Genomic DNA, 18,805 nt, shown 5'->3' on the forward strand with positions numbered 1-18,805 from the left:
AACTATGTTATGTACCGAGTGAGTCTCTTCAGTCTATTTTGATTCTGTATTTCTGAATATATTGATATGATGTATGTTTTGCTGATATAAAAATAAAATGATTTGATCTGAATTTGTCTTTTGTTTGTTTATTTCTCTAATTGTAACAAAACCTGAAATGTATTTCATTATGAACTAAATAGTTTTAGTCCCAGAAAAACAAATGAATGTCAGTACCAGTAATAGTTATACAGTAGCTAGTCTGAATACAATACATCTTCTGAACACTGTATAGTTCTGAGGACAGTAATACACCAAACCTTAGCCAGTGTAAAGATCTTCTCAATCACATTTTTCAGGTGTTACAACCCTTATGAAAGTTTCTCATAGTAAAAGCCAACAGCTATGGCCAAACGTTTTGCATCATCCTATAGAATTAACTAATGAACCTGCTGAATAATGTCACGTCAACCTATTGAATTACATACCGCTTTGTAGTTTTCCATATACTTGATGACTTTTGTAATATCATTTTGTAGTTTCTTTGATTACATGTTGTTAAATAAAAGATCTAAATAATCTTTATCATTTTTAATTTGTTATTATTGTGTCTCAATTCAAAAATAGGTAATGCAAAACTTTTGGCCATAGCTGTATCAAAGTGTAATAAAGCAGAGTGAAAGCATGGTAAAGCATAGGCAAGCATTGCACAGAAGAGCTAGGTATGGTAAAGCATATTGAAAAACAAGGCAAATTGTGGTGAACCTATATAAGGGAGAGCCTACAATGTGGCAGTGATTCCAGGGCTGACAGGAAGTCCCCTGACGGGCGTGAGCTCTATCCCTGACGTCACTTCCTCTGCTGCTCGCTTGCTCCTCTTGACGTATACGACAGCTCCGATGATGGCGGGGATTATGAGAACAGCACAGAAGATGAAGACTCTGATTATCAATTCCACTTTAGAGACGGACACTGAAAGAAAAAGAATTAGTGCAATTGAACTACTTAGAAATGATTTATTTCCAAATCATTTTTTTAAATCCATTTTTAAATGTGTGGCAAAGTGGTAAGTGGTAGCAGGTGCAGTGCGGATACAGTAATTCCAAGAACGCACAGACAGCAAAGTACGGGTGAAAATGATTGTTTTAATGGTTTATAATCCAATGGTCTGATGACCCGCCAGTAAATAATAAAGAGCTGGCAATACACAACAATGTGTATTGCACAGTAATAAAGCGAAGGGTTGCAGTCCCGCAAATAATAGACACGGTACAAAACACACACAATTAGACACACACGATCACTGTTCCAAAGTGAGTGCTCTCAGTGCTTGTGGTGAAGTACAATATAATACGTGCTATTAGTGAAACAGGTGCTGATAACAACGTTTATTCGTGACGGTAGTGCAGTGGTGATCCGGTTTCGTGCTGACCCTCGGCGACAGCTCTCTGTGTTTAGCCGTCTAGTGATTACAAACACAGACAATTACTAAACAGACAAAGAAACAAACAAAACACTCGCTAACTCCTTTCGTTTATTTATTTGGGGCAATCTCCCGGTCCTTCCAGTTTCCACGTAACAAAAACCCAAGCGAAGGAAAAGATTTAAAATTTTCCAGCCCCTTTTATGCGATTATGCGTGACCCCTTGGTAAACGATTGCAGCTGATTCTATTGCTTGCCGCTGCTACCTCGTTTACCTTCCAGGTCAATACATTCCCGCACTGGAGTCTCGTCTTTTTCCAGGCTGACTGACTTCCCGACCCATGGAATGAACTGTCAGGCCAACCTGTCCAAAGCCTTTCCCTTTCGCTACTTTGTATCCTCACAGGTCGAGAGGGAGATTTACAACCAGAACTCATTATATTTCTGTCACAATATGTTTCATAGTGTTGTTAGTGGAAAGTGTTGGCAGATCTGCAGCTGTTTGCCTGTATTTGCCTGTATTGTCAGTAAAGTGGGTGTTTAGGTGGGGGGAAAAAAGTATTAAGTTTGACTGATAATAAACTGCGGCCTCGATATTTCACCTTGGCCATTAAGTACTTAAAATATTAGAACACAAGTGGTATTTATGTAATTTGCTACATTCTAAATCAATATCTCGTCACAGAAAAAAACAACAACAACATGTAAATCCTTCTTTTTGGCTACAAACTGTTGGGTTCTGTTTATTGCCAGTAATCAGACCAGTGGAATGTCACGCCAGCTATGAAGCTCAACATAGAAAATGGAGCTTTATCATCACTGTGGATAAGAAAACACCAAGAAATTGATCATTAGGCTTCAGTTTCTTATTTTATATTGAGGCGCCATAAAAGTATCTGAAAGGCTTTATTTGCAGAATCAACAATTACTTTTAGACTTATCTTTTGCGGTTAAAAAAATGAGAGTAAGTTATCATAACAATATAGTTAAAGAGAAAACTAAAATAACAGGTTAAAAAGCTTCAAAAAAGACAGAGTATCCTGTCCTCAAATGAGGACAATGGCACCTAATGGGTTATTAATGCACTGATTTGGTTAGTTCACTGTAGGCCATGCTGACAGTGAATGGTTAAAGTCCTACATGTTCTGTATTGAGGTCTTTCACACATTCACTGTTTTCAATGTGAAATAATGGGGAGGTCTGTATAAGCACTTTCCCTACTATTCTGTTCTTTTGTGGTTTTATTGAAAAATTGAAGTGAAAAATGCTGACGTCCTACATCATAAAACCGTGAACCTGTTGGATCAAAGCAAGAGAGTAAAGAAATCATTATCCTGCAGGAAGAGGCACTAGCGGGACTTTAGAGTCTGGAGACTCGCTTTAAAGTGATTGCATCTCACAAAGTATTTCCATACATATTAACAATGTGCATTTCCATTGGATATGTGCAAATGTGCAGTTTTAAAAGAAACACATGTTACATAAGAACATAAGAAAGTTTACAAACGAGAGGAGGCCATTCAGCCCATCTTGCTCGTTTGGTTGTTAGTAGCTTATTGATCCCAGAATCTCATCAAGCAGCTTCTTGAAGGATCCCAGGGTGCCAGCTTCAACAACATTACTGGGGAGTTGGTTCCAGACCCTCACAATTCTCTGTGTAAAAAAGTGCCTCCTATTTTCTGTTCTGAATGCCCCTTTATCTAATCTCCATTTGTGACCCCTGGTCCTTGTTTCTTTTTTCAGGTCAAAAATGACCCCTGGGTCGACATTGTCAATACCTTTTAGGATTTTGAAAGCTTGAATCAGATCACCAAGTAGTCTTCTTTGTTCAAGACTGAATAGATTCAATTCTTTTAGCCTGTCTGGATACGACATGCCTTTTAATATTATTATTATTATTATTATTATTATTATTATTATTATTATTATTATTATTATTATTATTATTATTATTATTATTTATTTCTTAGCAGATGCCCTTATCCAGGGCGACTTACAGTCGTAAACAAAAATACATTTCAAGAATCAAAGTACAAGTAATAATACAATTAAAAGCAAGATACAAATACAATGACTGGTTCTTTTAAACCCGGGATAATTCTGGTTGCTCTTCTTTGCACTCTTTCTAGAGCAGCAATATCCTTTTTGTAACAAGGTGACCAGAACTGAACAGAATATTCTAGGTGAGGTCTTACTAATGCATTGTAAAGTTTTAACATGACTTCCCTTAATTTAAATTCAACACAACACATTTTAAAACAGACATCTGGTACTATCTCAGCGTGCTTCCCTTGCCTTGCTAAAAGTTACTGCTTTACTTCCTAGGTCATTCACCCAAGCAGTGTCTTCTGGGTCAAAGCATGTTACTGGCTGAAAGCATGTCAGTAAATAGGGGTAGCAGCTGATTGGTCATTGACAGTGAACAAGCCAGTGAAGGGGTGAGGACACTTTCACTCTACAGGTGAAAAACCCAGGAAGTGCAAGACTTGCTAACAGAGATTTCTTTAATCTAGTGTAGTAGCAGTTGCTGTAACATGTGTTTCTTCCAAAACTGCACATTTGGTGCCTATGTAATGAACAGATGTAAAATTATTTGAAACAACTACATCATTTCCAAGCAGCCCGAGAGATCCAATCCAAAACAGAACCTAAAAACACATTAAAAAAATTATTTAAAGCATTAATATCACCTGGTAATTGAATGAGATACTGCAGGTAGACTCTCTGCTTCCCGTCCTCCTCCACACTGCAACTGATCTGCTCAGAGCTCTGGAGGCCAGTGAGAAACAGCTGGGAGCTGGTGATGTTCGAGCGGATCAGAAAACCCTCTCTAGCGCCGCCCTGCCGACTGTTTCCATTACTGTCACTCCATAGCAGCTTGGCTGGTGGACATACAAACCCACAGGTCAAGGAGCAAGTCAGGGTGGCGTTGGAGCCTGCCTGCAAGGGTGAGATCCGGTCAGCACTCCCTGGAAAACAAACACATTTAATCACAGTTCATACACCTACAGTGCATATCAAAATGATAAAAACCAATGCAGGTTTATTACCTAGTTTTACCTACTCTCTGAATATCTTGGTGTGACCAATTCAATCACATTGCAGTCACTGTTTCAGTAATCCGTTTATAACGAAGAGCAAACACCCCACCCAATTGTTTCACCTTGATTGTAAATGGAGAACGCATTCTGGGATGCTCTCTCTCTCTCTCTCTCTTTAGAGAGAGAGAGAGAGAGAGAGAGAGAGAGAGAGAGAGAGAGAGAGAGAGAGACGGCTCATTAAAGTCATTTGTAGCTGAAGAGGGGAACCTGTTCAAGGCAAGGCTGCCAAGATGTGCATTAAACAAACAGGAGGGTCTGAGTGGTAAGGGCATCCAGGCAGCAGCTGCACCACGCCAGTCATTCTGCATTCCCACACAGCAAGTACCATTCTGCATTACCACACAGTACCATTCTGCATTACCACACAGTAAGTACCATTCTGAGGTGTCATGCACTTGTGGGATGGCCTGCTTGCTTATTGAAATGCTTTGCTTGTATTTTAAGAGGGCATGGTTATCTATTCAGACAGGGATCTTGATAGGGTAGTGCTTCATCCCAGCAGCACAATCCAGGAAATATAAGGGACAAAATAACCAGAAACGTTGAACCTGGACTTGAGATACCAGACTTGAATGCACCTCTCATCTGCATTAAACAGGAACATATTGACCAGACTTACCAGAGAGTACGTTCAGAGCCAACACCTGAAGGGGTTTCTGAAGGTTAGAATCATTGTGCTGTGAACACCGATAGAGCCCACTGTCTGCTGTCTGGACACTGCGGATCAGCAAGGAAGTATTGACTGCCATTGCCAGTCTGTTCTTGTCTACCTCTTCAGCATTGGTGAGTACATTCCCACTGGGTCGGAATGTGAATAGAGTCTTCCAACTCGTGGTCCCAGATCTCTGAAAGGACCAAATTAATTGCTGCCCTGCCTCTGGCTGAGCAGTCTTTGCACAGGGGAAGTGAATGAATCCTCCCACAGTGGAGTACACATCTTCAACATTGACTGTGGGAAATAAAAACAGCACAACTGATTTAGCTCATTATTACCTGTTTATTTATCAGATGCCTTTATCCAAGGTGACGTACAGAGACTAGGGTGTGTGAACTATACATCAGCTGCAGAGTCACTTACACATCTCACCCAAAAGACAGAACACAAGGAGGTGACTTGCTCAGGGTTACACAGTGAGTCAGTGAGTGAGCTAGGATTTGAAGCAGGAATCTCTTGCTTACAAGCCCTTTTTTAACCACTGGACCACACAGCCTCCAGGAAATTACACTGAGGTGCTTGAAGTCTGTATATAAATAAATACCCTGGTGTATGTCCAAAATGAACTTTTTCTGCAGGTCCAAACAATCCTACTAAACATGCTGTTTCACATCACATACATGCAAGTTACATACTTAGTTTGTAACAGCTGAATACAACAGAGTACATAAAAAACACCAGTTTAAATATATAACATAGTTCATAGCTGCATTCCTACTAATCTTGGGATACAAAAAGGTTGCAAAGGCTAAGTATGTACAGAGGATACTGACAAAGTAATTTTATAGCTGCTGGTGCGCACTCTCTACACAGGTCTACACATGTGCAGTTTTGAAAGAAGCACATGTCTTAGCAAACGTGTTTTCAATTTAAAACATGATCTCTGGTACCGAACGACTGTAGGTTCAAGGAAGTTCTCAGTTTGCTTTACTTTTTAGGAAGTTTGTTACTGTGTCACTTCCCAGGTCACTGCACCTCAGCAGTATTTTCTGGCTGAAAAGCCTGGCAGTCAGCAGGGGTGGGGACAATGTCATTTTCAAGGTGAACAGACCTGGTAAGTTAGCACGATATGTCCTTGTAACAGGGGGAGACCTGTACTGATTCTTCTGATGTATTCAAAGTGCTGCAGGAAGAGGGCAGCAGCCATTGAATATTCGCCTGTCAGTCATGGCAGTGACACGGAGAGGTAGGAGAGGCGTGTGGGCTTTCCTTCTCTCTGAATGGCTGAGAGGGGGATTGCTGGCCCTATAAAAATAACATTCTGCTGTTCCCTCAGGTCTGCCCTTCTGAAAAGACGTGCGGAGGCTCTGGTCCAGAACCGAGACACGGCCGGGGAGGAAAACCCCAAAAGAAAAGAGAACAAAAGAAAGAAAATAGTGTTAGCGGGGATAACCGTGGGCAGACCCCATCAGCATTTTTAGCAGGCTGAGGGAGCGGCGAGAGTAGGACGGAGACCCGGACCGTGCGGGTAGTGACGGTCGGGGTGAAGCTGCCGAGTGCAGCACCTTTTATTTGTAGTTTTTGATTACTGTGTTTTATTTTCCTTGTTCTTTTCTCCTTTTGCTTATTCTTTTGTTTGAGCACCTGTGAGTGCGCCTGCATTGATAAACGGTTCCGCCTCTGGTATCTCTGTGGCTCTGCATATCATCGCTGATAGGCAGACCACAGACAACAGCGCCCTCTGCGGGCCAAAAAGTGGAACTGCCCCACCATTAATAAAACTGGACACCTGTTGTTTCAAGTTCACTTGTGTCTCCCTTCTGTCAGTGAATTACCCACCACCCTTCCATATATATATAGTTTTAAAGCAAACATCCATGTTTGCTATAACATGTGTTTCTATCAAAATTGAGAGTGAAGAGAAGGAGCGAGCACGGGAGGAAGGAGAGTGAAGAGAAGGAGCAGCACGGGAGGAAGGAGAGTGAAGAGAAGGAGTGAGCACAGGAGGAAGAAGAGTGAAGAGAAGGAGCAGCACGGGAGGAAGGAGAGTGAAGAGAAGGAGTGAGCACAGGAGGAAGGAGAGTGAAGAGAAGGAGCGAGCACAGGAGGAAGGAGAGTGAAGAGAAGGAGCGAGCACAGGAGGAAGGAGAGTGAAGAGAAGGAGTGAGCACAGGAGGAAGAAGAGTGAAGAGAAGGAGCAGCATGGGAGGAAGGAGAGTGAAGAGAAGGAGCGAGCACAGGAGGAAGGAGAGTGAAGAGAAGGAGCGAGCACAGGAGGAAGGAGAGTGAATAGAAAGAGCGAGCACGGGAGGAAGGAGAGTGAAGAGAAGGAGCGAGTATGGGATGAAGGAGAGTGAAGAGAAGGAGCGAGTATGGGATGAAGGAGAGTGAAGAGAAGGAGCAGCATGGGAGGATGGAGAGTGAAGAGAAGGAGTGAGCACGGGAGGATGGAGAGTGAAGAGAAGGAGCAGCATGGGAGGAAGGAGAGTGAATAGAAGGAGCGAGCACGGGAAGAAGGAGAGTGAAGAGAAGGAGCGAGCACGGGAAGGAGAGTGAAGAGAAGGAGCAGCACAGGAGGAAGGAGAGTGAAGAGAAGGAGCAGCACGGGAGGAAGGAGAGTGAAGAGAAGGAGCGAGCACGGGAAGGAGAGTGAAGAGAAGGAGCAGCACAGGAGGAAGGAGAGTGAAGAGAAGGAGCGAGCACAGGAGGAAGGAGAGTGAATAGAAGGAGCAGCACGGGAGGAAGGAGAGTGAAGAGAAGGAGCGAGCACAGGAGGAAGGAGAGTGAAGAGAAGGAGCGAGCACGGGAAGGAGAGTGAAGAGAAGGAGCAGCACAGGAGGAAGGAGAGTGAAGAGAAGGAGCTAGCACAGGAGGAAGGAGAGTGAAGAGAAGGAGCGAGCACAGGAGGAAGGAGAGTGAATAGAAGGAGCAGCACAGGAGGAAGGAGCGTGAAGAGAAGGAGCGAGCACAGGAGGAAGGAGAGTGAAGAGAAGGAGCGAGCACGGGAAGGAGAGTGAAGAGAAGGAGCAGCACAGGAGGAAGGAGAGTGAAGAGAAGGAGCGAGCACAGGAGGAAGGAGAGTGAATAGAAGGAGCAAGCACGGGAGGAAGGAGAGCGAAGAGAAGGCATAACAAGCCGGCCAGTAGAGGATGAGCGGAGAGGACGAGAGGGAATATAAGAAGACACGAGGGATTGGAGATAGAGATGAAGGGGCAGTATGATGAATAGAATGATACGCAAGAGCAAGGGACATAAATTGAAAAAGAAAATAGATAAAGATACAGAGAGAAATGACATAGCAGACATATAAAAGCAAATGAAGAATGATAAATATTTTAAATACACAACTAACTACGTAATAAAATAACACAACACATAACAGCACAGACGCACCCAGAACAGCCTTGTGTCCTTTTCCAATGTTCTTACACGATTGCCACACACACTGCTGCTCACACCGGCAGGGAAAATGAATTAAGAGCAACCCTGAATCAGAGGCAGCAGAAACTGGTGTGTGATGGACGAAGGTGAAAACAGCAAAGTCCAGTGATGTGCTATGACCCACAGAGGACACTTGCAATGATGTTGTTATTGTTTGAAGGAGAATTAAAAAGAAACAAAACAAAATAATAAAAAACACTCTTTTTGCCACCTGTTACTACAGCCCCAAAACAGCCAGTGAGACCTATACAGCGGAAAGTGCACTGCAGGTCATGCTTATTGGGTTATTTATTATATTAGCCACAAACACTAAGCAATGATATGAATAATACCTGCAAGTGTAGTGGTGTAGCTATACGAAGCCTTTACTGCACCTCCCTCAGTTAGGTCACATCTCCATCTCCTGTTGTGGTCTGATTTCTGCAGCTCCAGAGACAGAATGGAATGTGTTCTGTAGGAAGTGATCTTGAACATGTCTCCCTGCAGGGCTGTGCCTTCATCATCCACCCAGGTCAGTTTAACATTGTCAGGAACTGACCTGCAGTCTGCAATACCACCATTACACACCAGGGTGCATTGTAGAGCTAAATCGATGCCTCTCATTAAGTCTCTACCTGGGACAGCTGTAACTGAAAGGGAAACCAAAGAGCAACGGTATTAAAGACCACCGGTATAAAAATAGCTAAATATATGTGCCACATTAACATATCTGTATAGAAAGAGTGCTTTCAGTCTGTGCCTTCATCTCAAATAAAAGCTGTTTCGATTTAGCTGCTAGAACTTTACTTGCACATTGTAATGGAAATTCAACCTTTCCCTCAATTAGACATATTAGAGACTGACAAAAGACAGAACGAACAAAATGAGATTAATTACCTTTTATTGATTGCAATCAGGAGCGTTCAACAGAGCGACATAGTCTCTGTTAGCAATAGCAGAATCGCACACCGAGCCGTTTCTGGCTCCTCAATATATAGTCAGCTTAAACAAGCTTAAAGCAGGAAACTAATCGTCCTATCCTTATATGGTACTTAATGCAGTTTAACTATGTCTTTAGCAGAGGAAGTGTATACCATTTTAGGTAGCAGAGAATAGTAAAAAGAGGAAGTATGTAGGGTGCAGCTGCATAACAAGTTTATGCTAGACATGACAATCTAAAATTAGTTTAGACTGGTTGTTCCTCGTTATCTGTGGAGCTTGTTTACCCCATATCTGATTGGCTGGGGCAATCGCTCCACTTATAGTCGGGGTCTGATTGGTTGTTGATTGGTTGTTACCGGGCAGACTTTCTGGAACCTTCCTCGGCCGGGTGTGTGGCGTTGTTCCAAAAGACACTTTGTAACATCCTTATTATAAAAGTATATAAAATATATAAAATAAAATAAAGAGATAAAACATGCACAAACTCTTTTTTCTATCTCACTTCAGTTCCCAGTGTCCTAGAGATACCGGGCAGGGCTAGTTCTTACCCTCATTGTTCCATCTATAAGCTCTTTGTACTGTTAATGATGTGTCTAGCTTTATTGAGTTATTTAATGCCATTTAGGCAATACCTTATAAGAAAATAATCCACTACATTCCCTCCTTTGGTACCGTGCCAACCCGGTACCATAACTAATCATGATATTCTATCATACCTAAACTCAACCCCTCTTCCTCTTTACCTTCAGTGACGAGGAGGGGCATGGTCAAATGTTTAGTGGTGCTAATAGCCCCGTATGCGGGAACACAATACTTCATTGGCTAGCCCTGTAAGTAATCTTTTTTGTTTCTTAAGCACATATTTCAAATAACAGAATAATAAAATAGCAATAGACAAAACCAATAATGAAATAAGCGAGGACCCCTGTCCCACCACCTTCCACTAGTCAGCCCAGTCCACTCCAGCACTTTCTCTAGCTAATCCACATAGGATACCCCACCCATGTGATCAGGCATCTGCTAATATCAGTTGACCAGCGTTGCCCGCCAGCGACGCCTGCACTCTACTAACTCTCGAGTGAACGTCCATAAGCTGCTTGTTAATGTGTGCCAATGCCACCAGCATACCTGTATGATTGATTGTCTTCATCCATTCTTCAGCATCTTTGTTAATGCCTGTGATGTTAATAGGTGGAGTGGGGTGCATGCTCAGGTGTCCCACAGTCACAACACCCTGCGGGTGAAAACACACAGCCGGCGACATGAGGCTTACCTGGCCGCTACTTCCCACCCCCATGCTTAAGGTGATTGCACACCATGTTCCATTTCTCATCTGAGTGCATCTTTCGTACCCTAGCTTTGGGTGTACCGTTGCTTCCATCAATTGCATTGACAGGTTAGTGCTGTTAGCATGGTCACACAGAACAGCATCACCAAATTCAATAAACTCAGTGGCTTTGAAGTACAGGGTGGCATTTTTGAGCACGCTGATCAACCCATGTTATTTGTGGGACTATAACCCGTGTTCCAATTACTACCCCTAGACTACTATCCCAGTACTGTGGTGGACCCGACCGGTGGTATGTGGCACTATTAAAATAAAACAAATATCTTCATCACATCGTTCAGTACATATCAGTATCCGGTCATATCCCACGCAACACCTGTTCTCTCCAAGCTGTCAAATTTACATCTTCAATTATTGTATTAACCGTCTTTCACCAGTCATTTGTTCGGCCATGGCCAATCTCTGAATAGCATCACCTGTTTTCAGAAACCGGCCATGGTTTTCATTGTCCTGCTGTATACTATCTATGGAATTGAGGCTTGAATTCACAGCCCCGAACCACCCAGCAATGTCGTCAATCAGACCCCTCCTCTGACGGCCACCTGCGTTATGTTGGTAAGTATCCAATCCACGATTTAAGAGTTTTATTCAGTATTTTAGCTAATAGGCTAAACTCACCACACCTTTTGGTGTAATGTCGTTCGATATCTTCAATGTTCATTTTTACCAACGTTTGCAACCAGGTTGCTCCCATCACAAATGGTTTTGCCTCTTCCACAGCTATCAACCTGTCTGGGGAAAGGGCATTAGTGGGGGACATTGAGTGGAGTGGAACTGTGGCTTCATACCTCCCATATACCATGTATTTTCACAAGTACCATCACACGCACTGAGTGCACATTAACACATGTCCAATTGCTTGTTGCATTAGTTTGTTCCTGTTGTCACTGTTTTGACACAGTTTTTTCGTCCAGAGACAGTCCACCTCCAATGACGCACCACTGCTTACAGTTCGGTTGCATATTGACTCATACTGGATCGCTCCCACTGTTAGTATCACAAGTAGGACATTGTTCAAACTGTGCTGGAGTCATTGCATTGTTCTGGCTTATCAAACGCACAGGTTGCCGCGTTCCCTCTATGTTACTCTCGAAGGAAAGTGGTCTTTGTCGTTGTCTAAGGATTCACGTGCAATTCTCCCAGGGGGCCCCCAAAGCTTGTCTCTCTGCACACGCCTCGTTCCACGCCCAGAAGTGTGGAATCCTCTCCGACTCTGGAATGACATAATACCTGGAACACAAATCATGTTACTGTCCGTTGCTGCTCCCGCTGTCTGTGGAAAGGGATATACCATTAGTTTCGGGGTATTCAGTGTCAGCAAATTCAAACTGAGATGTATCCACGCGGTGGTACCGTTTGGTCTGTGTCCAACGTACTCACTTAACCCCATGTGGGAGCTTCACTGCTACCCTAGTTTGTGTCACCATCAGCACTATGTATTAACCAAACCGTTAACATCTCTTTTCTCTTCTTGTGTCTATTTTGTGTGTCTATAATAGACTGCTGTTTCTGTGCAAGAATGACAAAATATCTCTACTGACACAGCTGCTGTTTTGTGGTTAACAGGAAACCGCACTGCTTCCTTAGCCAGTTTCAACCTTCTCGTTGCTTTTGTGCTTTCACTTTAGTTGACTGTGTGGGTTGTCCAGTTCTTTTACTTGGTCTTACAACGAAACGATCACCTATGCCCGAGATTACCACAATTGTCACATTTAGGTTTCTGCCCCTGTTTGCAATCTGACCTTTGTGTCCCATTTTACCACAGTTCTGACATGCTCCATCAAATTGTGCCCCACTTATATATATATATTTTTTTACTACTACACATGGTTACTACACATGGTCTACTACCCCTACTACCCCTACTACCCCTCCTTTGGACACATGGTCAAGACCGTGTGCCCACTTACACATCATGGGGTACCAGGCGCGTGGCAAAATGGGTTTACCGTTTGGCCCCAACCAAAACCCAGACTCGGTTTGGCCCCCTCTGCGTAAACTGTCATTTCCTTTTCCCCATTGTGCTTCTCACGCACTCTTACTGGTAATGCAACTTTATTTATTTATTATTCTATGTTACTTAATGCACGAACCTTGCAGAATTCCTTTCTTTGTCTTTCCAATTAATTTTAACATACGGATACAATTTTGACACATTACACTGTCTTTAACACCTGATTCATATTATTGCCGTTCCACCTTTAGCATAACAATCAACTTGTCTATGCCCCAGCCTACCACACTTCTCTTTCCTTCTGTAAACTACAACACCTCTCAACCACACAACTTTTAGGAATGCCTATCTATTTCTATGTTTTAACTTTCTGTAACATAACCTCTTGTCTTTTTGTACTTTGCCTTTTTCTTGTTAGTTACAGGTTGTGATATTTTTAGTATCGCCTCAATTCTGTTTTTGCACAGGGACTTCCCCTCGGCTGACAGCTGGCGGCCTAGACAAGTTACTTCCCCATTTACAATCGGTACATCTATCAGTCTTGCTTGTTTACAACGTGATACATATACATATATATTGTCTTTAACCTACTCACACTTTTACATTACCTTTGAGCCATACCCCTTCTCCTCACATCCACACACACACACACAACCAGACCCGGGTCACTCAATCACATCTCACAAGGAATTCCAGTTACACAACAATGCCACAATCGGCAAAACACTAGACCTTACATGTCCGTCTACCAGGACTTAATTTACCCTCTGTCAAATCTCAAGTCTTGGCCCAGCAAACACCCACGAGTTTTTTAAATGCTTAGTCGAAGTACAAACTCAACTGTTAGCGACTGGATCCACTAAATATTGGGGATGGTAATTAAACATACTCATCCTCCTTGGACAGTCAATAACAGACAAGTCAGCGCAACAATTAATTGCAAATTGTTTATTGTGTTAAATCTGTAGTGGGGTCTTTTGGGAGGACTCAGCGTGACAGCCCGTAACACTAATCTTATAAACTTTAATACGCAGCGCAAAGAAAGTCAGTAAGTGTATTCAAAATACAATTCTGACATTCATATTTAAAACAACGTGTGCACATGGACAAACAAACAGAGAGAAACAAACACAAAGGAACATTAGTTCAATTAACTTTCCCTAACGAAAATCATAGAAAAGGAACAAATTACTGATTCAATTAACTTCTGCGCTTTATGTCGGGGGTCACTGTAGGAGGCATACAGACATGTAAACATTAAATAGACAGACAGACAAACAATGCGCATATTACATAATAAGGATCCTTGATATTACTTTTTTAGTGTATCCACATTCTACAACACTTACTCATACCTTCCGCAACCTGCTTTAGCCATTTGCTACACCTTTTACTGTCAGGCATTCTTTCTGCCTATGCCCGTATACCCCACAATTTCTACATTTACCTGAAAACACTTGACAGTTTCCCACTCTGGGGCCTGTACAATCTACTCTTCTGTGTCCATACTCTCCACAGTTATGACAATTGCCTGGAAAGGGATTAATTCCCGTATCCTGGCCCACCGGGCCCCTGCCTTGCCAGGGTTGACGTTGTTGTCCCCTTTCCCCTCCGTCATTGTTCCAGCCTTTTCCTCTTTCCATTTTTTCCATTTCATCCTCAGCCATTCTCTCCCACTTCCTAAACGCGTCCCAATCTATCCTGCCCTTACGCTTCCTTTTCTGTTTTTCCCATTGTTCTAACTCCTCCCGTATATCCCCTAATTTACTTACACTTAAAGTGCCCCCCAAAGGGAAGCTTGACTTACTATACCACAAATAGCTTTGACTAAGGGGGGAAGGCCCCCACCTATCATGCATTTTTTTCTGACATCCTGTTAGGCTCGTGCAGTCTACAGCCCTGCTCTCTGACTGACTCATTTCCTCTTTCTTGATGCCGCTGACTCTACCTGGCTTGTGGTTTTGCTCAGGAAACAAAAGAAGCGCAGAAACAGCAATTGCAAGCAAAGGACAAAATAGAGATAGAGAGGAAAAGAAAGGTAGTGGTAGTATTTGAAACGTTTCTAGTAATCAATATTAACGAGTTTTCTTTTTCTTTTGTTTACGTCAGTTTTTCATTCTCTCTTCAATCAGTCTCTTTGTCTTTTATTTCGGGTGTTTTATCAGCCTCGGGATGGCGGTCGACAACCTCTCCCGACCCGGTTTTATAAGACAGCTTCTCTTATAATTTAAGGACTACGTCTCATGAACCCATCAGATATCTACTTGTCAATAGACCCCATAAATATCAGACTATCAATAGACAACTTTCCCCTTTCTTTGAGAGACCCTCTCTTATTGGCCCATCAAACATCTACTTGTCAATAGACCCCATAGATATTTAACTACCAACAGAGAGAAGTCTCTTTGTAAAAGACCACTTAAACTCTAAGTCGAAATCTTTACAAAAGACGACTTATTCACCATAAGTCGAAATCTAATCCGGGTCAGTTCGATGCCCCATACACCACTAACGGGCTGAGTTTAACACCCTGCTCGCAGCGCCAAATTGTAATGGAAATTCAACCTTTCCCTCAATTAGACATATTAGAGACTGACAAAAGACAGAACGAACAAAATGAGATTAATTACCTTTTATTGATTGCAATCAGGAGCGTTCAACAGAGCGACATAGTCTCTGTTAGCAATAGCAGAATCGCACACCGAGCCGTTTCTGGCTCCTCAATATATAGTCAGCTTAAACAAGCTTAAAGCAGGAAACTAATCGTCCTATCCTTATATGGTACTTAATGCAGTTTAACTATGTCTTTAGCAGAGGAAGTGTATACCATTTTAGGTAGCAGAGAATAGTAAAAAGAGGAAGTATGTAGGGTGCAGCTGCATAACAAGTTTATGCTAGACATGACAATCTAAAATTAGTTTAGACTGGTTGTTCCTCGTTATCTGTGGAGCTTGTTTACCCCATATCTGATTGGCTGGGGCAATCGCTCCACTTATAGTCGGGGTCTGATTGGTTGTTGATTGGTTGTTACCGGGCAGACTTTCTGGAACCTTCCTCGGCCGGGTGTGTGGCGTTGTTCCAAAAGACACTTTGTAACATCCTTATTATAAAAGTATATAAAATATATAAAATAAAATAAAGAGATAAAACATGCACAAACTCTTTTTTCTATCTCACTTCAGTTCCCAGTGTCCTAGAGATACCGGGCAGGGCTAGTTCTTACCCTCATTGTTCCATCTATAAGCTCTTTGTACTGTTAATGATGTGTCTAGCTTTATTGAGTTATTTAATGCCATTTAGGCAATACCTTATAAGAAAATAATCCACTACAACATCAAGTGACACCTACCAATGAGTTTCTTCAAAAGATCCAAGAAAGTTAGGATGCACCACACACTAACTCCTGTCAACCCTATCACACGTGCACACTCTTCAACAGCATGGCTTCCCATGATGTCTGATTAGAAACAAGTCTGCCAGTCCCAACGTACAGATTAAAGACTTCTGGTTGCCATGTGCCCTTATAAAGGTTTGCACGGTAATATTTGTTTTGTTTTTAATATTCCATGTTTTTTTCTATCACTAGGCATTTTGCTTTCGTTAACTATGTTTTTAAAATGATTTACCAAACATCTCTTTAAAATGCCAACCTATGCTTTCACTGTACTTTATCACACTCTGCTGTGCTGTTACTATGGGATACTTGACCATGCTTTCACTGTACTTTATTACACTCTGCTGTGCTGTTACTATGGGATACTTGACCAAGCTTTCACTGTACTTTATTACACTCTGCTGTGCTGTTACTATGGGATACTTGACCATGCTTTCACTGTACTTTATTACACTTTGTTATGTTTTTATTATGTTGCAGAACTATGATAAGTAAAATTAGTATGTGTGTGTATGATACACGAGTTATGGTAATATAACTGGTTCTAATGCCACTAATAGCTACTTTAAACACTACAACACACTTACTGGTGAGCAGGGTCAGAAAAACAGGAGTTCCTCCTGAATGAAAGTACCCATTTATATTTTGTTCACAGTCATACCGGCCCGCATCCTCTGTGTGCAGGTGGTGTATCCGCAGAGACGAGTCAGGCAGCACCTCCAGTCTTGCAGCTCTCTCTGGCTGTTTGACTGTAATCTTCCCACCCGAGGCCAGCTCCGAAGATGTTTCATATCTTTGACTAAAGGTCCAATGAATGAAAGAGTTTTCATATTTCTGGAATCCTGCACAAGGCAGGGTAACAGTCTCTCCCAGAGACGAGTACTGCAAGAAACCTGGAAGGAGAAGGAGAAGAATAGTACCATTACTTCTACTACTGATGCTACTGTTTTTTCCCATGGTTAAACTATTATGCATTAACATAGTTTGCCCTTGTTTTGCCATATTTATTATTTGCTTTACCATGCCTCTCTGTGCTTTACAATGCTTGCAATATAATACAATACTAGGGCAGCAGTGTGGAGTAGTGGTTAGGGCTCTGGACACTTGACCGGAGGGTCGTGGGTTCAGTCCCAGGTGGGGGACACTGCTGCTGTACCCTTGAGCAAGGTACTTTACCTAGATTGCTCCAGTAAAAATCCAACTGTATAAATGGGTAATTGTGTGTAAATAATAATTTAATTGTATGTAAAAATAATGTGATATCTTATAACAATGTAAGTTGCCCTGGATAAGGGTGTCTGCTAAGAAATAAATAATAACAATGTATATATATATATATACAATGCCTATAGAAAGTCTACACCCCCTTTCAAAATGTTCACCTTTTGTTGCCTTATAGCCTGGAATTAAATTCATATCCTACACCACAACTTCCAAGTGAAAAAAATATTCTAGAAATTTGTAGAAAATTAATTAAAAATAAAAACTGAAATAGCTTGGTTGGATAAGTGTCCACCCCACTGTAATATTATATATTAAATTGTGTATGGCTGTTCATTACCTTTCGTTGTCAGAACGCATTTCTGCACAGTGGATTTTTTTTTGGTAATATACAACATTCGATGCAAAGACGAGAGGCAGCGATGCGCTCTGCCTTTCCCTACCATTGAACTTGAACGTAAACCGCTCTACTCAGTCGCGCAAGCGCGTTCCATATAGTCTCAGCAATGAGTGAGAAAAAAGCACAGCGCATCGCTGCCTTAACTGTGTCACGTGACTACACTAATTCCATTGCACATTTAATATCGACGCATGCGTTCTTGCGGAAAAAATGCTACGGGAACAACTGTTGGAAAGGCACAGACCTTCTCTGCCTTTGGGGCGTGTCCTTGAGTTACCGCTCTTAAACAAACCAACCAAGCTATGCTAGCAAGTCTAACATCAACCGATCCGAAAATGAAAAACGTTATGTGTCAACTTAAACAAATCAAAACCCATACTCGGAATCGGATCGATCAAGGGCAGCTCTCACCCCTGGCGCTTATTTCCATTGAAAAGGAGACTTTTAAAACTTCAGGCCAAGAGAGAGCAATTCTACAATGATGTCACGGACATCTTCATCCAGGAGAGAAGGATGGACTTCATATACAAGTAGATATGTATGTGCAAGTATTTATTTTCATTTGAATTGTCGGGTATTGATGAGCAAATGTTTAAAGAACGGTAACAGGTTAACTGTAGATTTGGGCATTTATATAAAAACACTAACAGTATGAATTAAATCAGTGTGTACGCTTTACAGTACATTCTTTTGTGGACAATAATAACCATCAATTTGACACTGAGGTCAGATTAATGTGCAAAAAATAATGTGATATCTTGTAACAATTGTAAGTCTGCTAAGAAATAATAATAATAATAATAATAATAATAATAATAATGTAGGTATTGAAATTCAGTGCCATCTGTCGGTTGAATCCTGTAATTACATCGGGATTTTCGTTGAGCTGCGTCAATAACAGTCTCGTTCCCAACCGTGCATAATTGGAATTCTGCTCTCTATAAGCCTGCCAATCGAATCTATGTAAA

At 41.9% G+C, this 18,805-nt stretch overlaps 2 protein-coding genes across 3 annotated transcripts in view; one reads left to right on the forward strand and one right to left on the reverse strand.

The window, feature by feature from the left end:
- LOC117433678 (uncharacterized) overlaps positions 1 to 18,805 on the reverse strand; it is a 24,395-nt gene continuing 5,590 nt past the window's right edge. The window contains exons 2-6 of one of the 2 annotated variants that reach the window (XM_059009203.1): positions 16,804 to 17,109; positions 8,932 to 9,228; positions 5,123 to 5,452; positions 4,093 to 4,371; positions 1 to 951 (exon numbers count right to left, since the gene is read on the reverse strand). In XM_059009203.1, the coding sequence (XP_058865186.1) occupies positions 761 to 951; positions 4,093 to 4,371; positions 5,123 to 5,452; positions 8,932 to 9,228; positions 16,804 to 17,109 (1,403 nt within the window). In that variant the 3' untranslated portion in view covers positions 1 to 760. The other variant, XR_009310960.1, reaches the window with a different exon arrangement.
- LOC117964810 (C-type mannose receptor 2-like) overlaps positions 18,147 to 18,805 on the forward strand; it is a 14,577-nt gene continuing 13,918 nt past the window's right edge. The window contains exon 1 of the mRNA XM_059008847.1: positions 18,147 to 18,375. The gene's annotated coding sequence lies outside the window, so the exon portion shown is untranslated. The remainder of the gene's footprint in view (positions 18,376 to 18,805) is intronic.

Source organism: Acipenser ruthenus, chromosome 38, assembly GCF_902713425.1.
Source record: "Acipenser ruthenus chromosome 38, fAciRut3.2 maternal haplotype, whole genome shotgun sequence".
In the NCBI taxonomy this organism is placed as follows: domain Eukaryota; kingdom Metazoa; phylum Chordata; class Actinopteri; order Acipenseriformes; family Acipenseridae; genus Acipenser; species Acipenser ruthenus.